This window comes from Polistes dominula, unplaced genomic scaffold, assembly GCF_049000335.1.
Source record: "Polistes dominula isolate Pdom_NZ unplaced genomic scaffold, Pdom_raw_medaka contig_73, whole genome shotgun sequence".
Taxonomy (NCBI): Eukaryota; Metazoa; Arthropoda; class Insecta; order Hymenoptera; family Vespidae; genus Polistes; species Polistes dominula.
Genome location: NW_028300951.1, coordinates 9,795,292 through 9,801,291, shown reverse-complemented (window position 1 = coordinate 9,801,291; position 6,000 = coordinate 9,795,292). Strand labels below are relative to the sequence as shown.

At 35.5% G+C, this 6,000-nt stretch overlaps 1 protein-coding gene across 1 annotated transcript; it reads right to left on the bottom strand.

Annotated features, from left to right (window-relative positions):
- Positions 1 to 427: 427 nt before the first annotated feature.
- Positions 428 to 2,520, bottom strand: LOC107067775 (uncharacterized). Its single transcript, XM_015323576.2, has 3 exons — positions 2,240 to 2,520; positions 1,963 to 2,025; positions 428 to 817 (listed from the first exon to the last, which is right to left on the bottom strand). The coding sequence occupies exons 1-3, from the start codon at positions 2,459 to 2,461 to the stop codon at positions 593 to 595; spliced, it is 510 nt and encodes a 169-aa protein (XP_015179062.1). The 5' UTR covers positions 2,462 to 2,520; the 3' UTR covers positions 428 to 592.
- Between the last annotated feature and the right edge of the window lie 3,480 nt (positions 2,521 to 6,000).

Sequence of the window (6,000 nt, the reverse complement as noted above, 5' to 3'; positions counted from 1 at the left end):
AACAGGGCTAGAGAAAAATATACAATGACGTTATCCAATGTAATTGTGACGTCTTTTTCAATATCACATGCCGCGCAAAAATTTCGTGATACTGATAAAGAAAGTTTTCAAAAGAAAAAGAAAAACTAGGGACCGGAGAGAATGGACTTCTCTCGAAATGAAATTTAAGGAAAATTCGTAGATTTGGAAGGTTACTGCGCCTGTTGATAGTGGTATGTACGTATAAGTGTCGATCAAATGTTTTTTTTTTTTTTTTAATATGTTTGTATAGATGTGTCTAATGCGTGTATGTTATGCGAGAGTGGACATTTTTTTAAGCATGATTGCCTGGTCTTGGTCCTTGGGTGGTCCAAAAACTAAGCTCGATCCTGAGGGTGTCGTTTTATCCTTCATGATCCAAACCTTGTCCAGTTATGATCCTCGGGATATTCTTCAGACGATTATAATACTGTTTCGAGATTGAAAGTAGAAGAAGAATTGATCTTGTCTTCCGATGGTAGATATTATTTAAGATTCCCTCGAAAGGGTCGAGCCTGTCTGGGCCACCTTGGACCAGCTGATTCGTAGGTAGGATGCTTCGAAAGATCTTCGTCTACCAGGGGTGATGAGCCACCGGTTTAGCTACAACCTTGACCTCGGGTTCCGGAACATAATGTTCAACTCCAACCAAATGTGGTGACGGTACGTGCACTCCTTGGTATGGTATTCTAACCGATTGAGTATGGGGTACCTTGATGTTTAGGGGCTGAGGATGAACTGGAGGAACAGGTGCCGGTTGAGGTACGTTGATCACGTGGTGAACGGCTGGAGCATGGACCTAAATAAATAAATATTTCTATTAATATCTTATGGTATTATATATCTTTCTTTTTATTAGTAGATAAGATGAATATAGCAGACGTATGAGCGTCCCCAATATTTCGGCATCTCTCCCTTTCGTCTTTCATTTAAGACAAGCGCGATTGTGCATATATATCCTCGTTAGAATAATATCCAATTAATCAGTATAATTACGGTGTCCAAGTAGAGATTTCTTAACCACGTCGGATTGTTATACCTGACCTACGACACCAATTAGATCCCCGATCCCTGATCGAGAAAGATCGAGAACAGAGACTGTGAGAATAAGATTTCATATCATTCTCGAAACCCTTTTCTCTTTCAACACAAGTATGATTCATTGTTAGATAGGATTATCTATGATTACCTGTGCATGTACCTGTGCAACTGGTACGGCGACCTTGATGTACTTTGGCGCAGGCGCAGGCGCTGGCCATGCTGAAGCTTGCCATGGATCTGGCCAAGGTTGTGAGACGACCTGAGGTATTTCAGAAACTTCTTTCAACGAACTATCTCTCTCGTCCCTTTCGACGATTTTACCTCAACCGAGTACCTGTTACTTGGCCGAGTACGTCTAGTATCACTCGGTTAACATGTTGAAGTACGTTCATTTCCACGATCGTTCATTTTACGATCATTTCCATGAGAGGATAAAAGACAGACAGATAGACAGACAGATAGACAGACAGACAGATAGACGGACAAACAGACAGATAGATAAAGAGAATGTGAGATAAACAATTGTTAGCACTATCGAGAAGAAAATGTTGTTTTTTTCATTAACGACGATGAGGATTATTTTCCATACGAAGAATCGTTAGCCACATAAGAGAGATTTATTATCAATGTTATTTCAGCCCGAACCTGTCCAGTTTTCGGGTAACCAAGAGAATATTCATCATTCTCATGTAGATCAATGTAATCGTGATTAGATCATTTTTGAATTCGTAATAAGTAAAGTGGATTCGTAGTTCGATCGACGATACAAAATCGAAAGTCAACATCGAATTACCTTAACAATCGTTATGTGTCTTATTTACGATTGTAATTTCATCGTCATGCAACGATCCTTTAGATGATTACAAAGTTATGACGTATAATTTGTAAATTGATGCAACTTACCGGTGCGGCCCATGGATGTCCGGGGTAAGCACTAACAGCTACCACTACGGCGGAAAGAACGATCTGTAATTTTCAATATTGAAAGTATAATTAATAATACTCTTGTTAGGATTAATAAATAAATATAATAGATACAAAAATATATTGCAAGTAATTGAAAATTATTTCAAGCATATATTATAACAACATATTACGTAATAACATTTGAAAAGAAATAATAATAATAATAATAATAATAATAATATTATACATAGAGAAACTTGTTAAATCAACTTACGAGCAGTTTCATGGTGGTGGACGGTTTTTCTTGTGCGGTACACGGGAAAATACTACGTTTCCGAGGGGCAACGCAGTATGCTTTTATAGCAATGCCCTGCCCAGGCCCCTGGGTACCTAAGAAGAGGCGGGGGTAGGACGATTGCAGTACATACGGACCCCTTTCACCAATAGCGTTCGACCCTTTCGGACCCCTTATTCGGTGCCCGAGTTCGATACTCATGAAACTATCGTTGAACCGTCACTTCCGGTATTCTATCTTAACCCTTTTTTTATATTCATACAAATTTAATTAATTCATCATTTTAAGTAATTCTAAAGATGGGAGGACAAATTTACATTATTTCAGATAATTCTGCTTGAATATAAAACTTTTTCTGACGATTTATATCATACAACATTGAACTAGATTCGTAATAAAAATATATATATTCTTTTTATCAAAGTTTAAAATATAATTATATGAATTTATTAATGTACCATCGTTTTAGCTAAGAAAATAGATAAATTAAATTAGTAATTGGAATCATTGATATAGAACGATGTACACGAATGATTGCGGTTTACGATTTCACCGTTTTTATCTAACGTATGAGAAATATCTGGATAAATTGGTTTCTATCGATCGTGAAAATTTATGCGTAGATAATTAATATAAATCATTAACATTAAAATATCTATCATATATTTAATGTCTCACACGTAGCGTATTATTATCATTTAATTTAACATATCTCTTATCTTGATCGCTTTATTTTTCTTTACTTTGTTAACTATGATTAAACGTTTATTATTAAATCGTACATAGTTTTACGACTTATTGCGATTTCGTAAGTGAGTTACGTCGACAAACGAGAGAACTCTCCAATACTAATAAGTACTACGAGTACATCTCGCTTTTAGAAATTCGACACCAAATGCAAACTCCGTGTAAATGTCTAGAAGAAATACAGTATCAGCTAATCTAATGGCATAAATTAACAACTAATTGGACAATAATTTCAGTTTAGGGATAAAAAGAGTCACGATCTTCAGAGTCCAGTGGTGTTTAGTTCCATAGATCATACAAACGAGAGAAACTTTTCAACATATTCAAGAATATCGTATGTGAAATTAAAAGATAATTTCTATTCTCACATGATATTCATTTCAAAGTTGAAAACAATTTGAACAACGTACCTAGAAAATTGCTTCATCTATTTGATGTTGTTTTAAAGAATTATGCTTTGAATTTAATTAATTTAAAATCCATCATTTTGTTCATTAAACCTTTCTAGGTTGAATTGTCGATTGTGAATCTTCTCGCTAGATCGAAGGTTGACGAAGAAATCAACAAAAAAGTTAACACCTTGGCACCTTTAGTTGAAGCTAAAAACGGTTCGACTTCTCGACTTCTTCAACTAAAGAAGTTTACCATTTGTAGAAGTTGTACCGCCCTTTACATGGAAATCCAAGTGATCGCCGATTGCTTAATCTTTCGAACGTTATTGGAAAACGAAACGATTGCATTATAATAAAAGAAGATGGTCCCTATGGGGAAAATAACGTTGTTCTTTGCTAGAGGACAAACGAATGAAAGTTTCGGCCATTTTGTAAGAACGTCAAGAGGAATCTCTTTGATTGAAAATAAATAAAAGGAGAATTGGTGATCGAAGAACATAAAAAAAAACGTGGATATCGGAGGCAAACGTAGTAAAAGTATTTGTATTTTGTTCCCTTTTTTTTTCTTTTTCTTTTTCGAGTGATTAGCAATTACCTACCAAGGACCGAGTCTCTTACCAGTCACCACTCGAGAGAGATTTTACGCAATAATGGCACAGCGCACGTTACGTTTCAGTTCTCGAAGCAGAGAGTTAGAGAGCTAGGTTAGAGCTACCCCGTGTTGCGGATGTTAATGCGGCTTTGCTCGTAGGAATCGTTGCAAAACCTGGAAAGTTTAACGATTCCCATTATTTTGTAACGCCTCGGTTCTGCTTCGTATCAGAGATGGACGTTAGACAACGGACCGGGCGTGCCTTGTTATTATACGCTAACCTAACCTAACTTTTCTACGTTATGAGTTATGTACAATATATCAATAAAAATGACCGAGCAAAAAATATATTTCGCGCCATTTCTCGAAAACATTTCGATGTTCGCCGAATAGATTGTTATATTATCTGGGGGAGGGGGAAGAAATAAAAATAAAAATAAAAAGGGTTAATCAAAATTGAAAAATCATTTTGTCTCGTTATTTTGTAATCCTAGTTAAATGCAAATACACATAACTACTCGTAACGATTTCTAACTGCCTGCAGCATACAAGTAGGGGTGATTGAGAATTGAGGTCGATCGTTTCTCCCTACGGCTACGTAGACAATACAAAAAAAAGTACCGACTAACTAACCGATAATGTGTTTCGTTAAAATTTAACGCGTAACGAAAGATACATACATATACCTAAGGTAAGTAAGTATTGTACACATGTACAGTAGATACATAAATACATTTTCTTATACAAATATAAAATATTCCTTTTTGCTTCTAGAAAAGGATGAATCATGCTTCCCTTACGTAAGAACACCTACAATAATCCACTTTTTTTACGAAATAAATATGGAACTAACGTTTTTGATAAGTTTTTATCAAGCTTTGGTAATTTGAAATAGCATGAAACCTATTCCGAAACCATAATTCTAAAATCAAGATATAGTAAACGATAATGTAATTCATCGACTATAGAACGGAAGAAAAGTAATCGAAGAACCGGTAGAATGCAATTTTTTTTTACCCTCCTCGTGACCGCGTTCCTCGTCGTTCGAGAACGAGTGGACATTTTCGAAAGGGTCGTATAGCTTGTGACTCGAATGTTTTACAAGAAAAGAAAAAAAAAGAGATAAAGAAAATAACCGTCAATGTAAGTATCTAAAATGTTGGATTTTTTAGTGTCATGAGAAACGTGCAGAATCGTTATCTAGAACGTATCGATTCGAACTAATTGATTAGAATCAAAGGATCAAGAAGGATCAAGAAGTATCGAGAGGGATCAAGTAAAGAACAAGAGGTGGCGGAAATCTTGAATAGAAAATCAATTTTTCTCTTGTTTCGTTTGTACTTTTCGACAGACATTTGTGCATGTCAACCACGAGTCTAGAATGCTCCAGATTCGTAAGCCAAGGATGGCGATTGCGACAATCAAGATGCCGAAGGCTATGCGGATTCCCATATCTGTGAACCAAGCTAAGCACCGTCTTAGAAAGTGAACAGAAGCATGCTCGCGTGCGTTTCAGCCTGCCACACGCCTTCTCCTTCGTTCTATATATATACTACATTATACTTTTTTATCCTTTCATTATAACTAACGTTATACAGAAGTTAGTCTTAAAATACATCTTTAAATATGCATCCAAAATTCAAAGTCATTTCATTCGTAAGAATTTAAAAATAATATCAATGAACAAAGATAATAATGCCAACGAATCTTTTCGATTATAAAACATAATTACTTCATAAATGTTTATTTATTAGAAACCACAAAAAAACAATTGTGTAAATTGATGAAAAGAAAAAGAATGGATAAAGATAAAAAGGAAAAAAGAAAACGGTCGAGAAATTATCTCATCTCATTGTGCCAGAGCCGCGAGCAATGACTTTGAGAATGACAAAAATGGAAAGAAGGCATCTTATGCATCTATAACCCACCTATGTGCTTCCATACATATATACATATGTACATGCATGCATACCATGTAAGCATGTACCATTCACTCGTAAAAGCAGACC

Excerpts from the sequence above, each read along its gene's own strand:
- LOC107067775 (XM_015323576.2), bottom strand. The coding sequence starts at position 2,461 with ATGAGTATCGAACTCGGGCACCGAATAAGGGGTCCGAAAGGGTCGAAC. Across the intron at positions 2,026-2,239 it reads CCACCACCATGAAACTGCTC|ATCGTTCTTTCCGCCGTAGT; the intron begins GTAAGTTGATTT and ends TGAAAATTACAG. Across the intron at positions 818-1,962 it reads GACATCCATGGGCCGCACCG|GTCCATGCTCCAGCCGTTCA; the intron begins GTAAGTTGCATC and ends TTATTTATTTAG.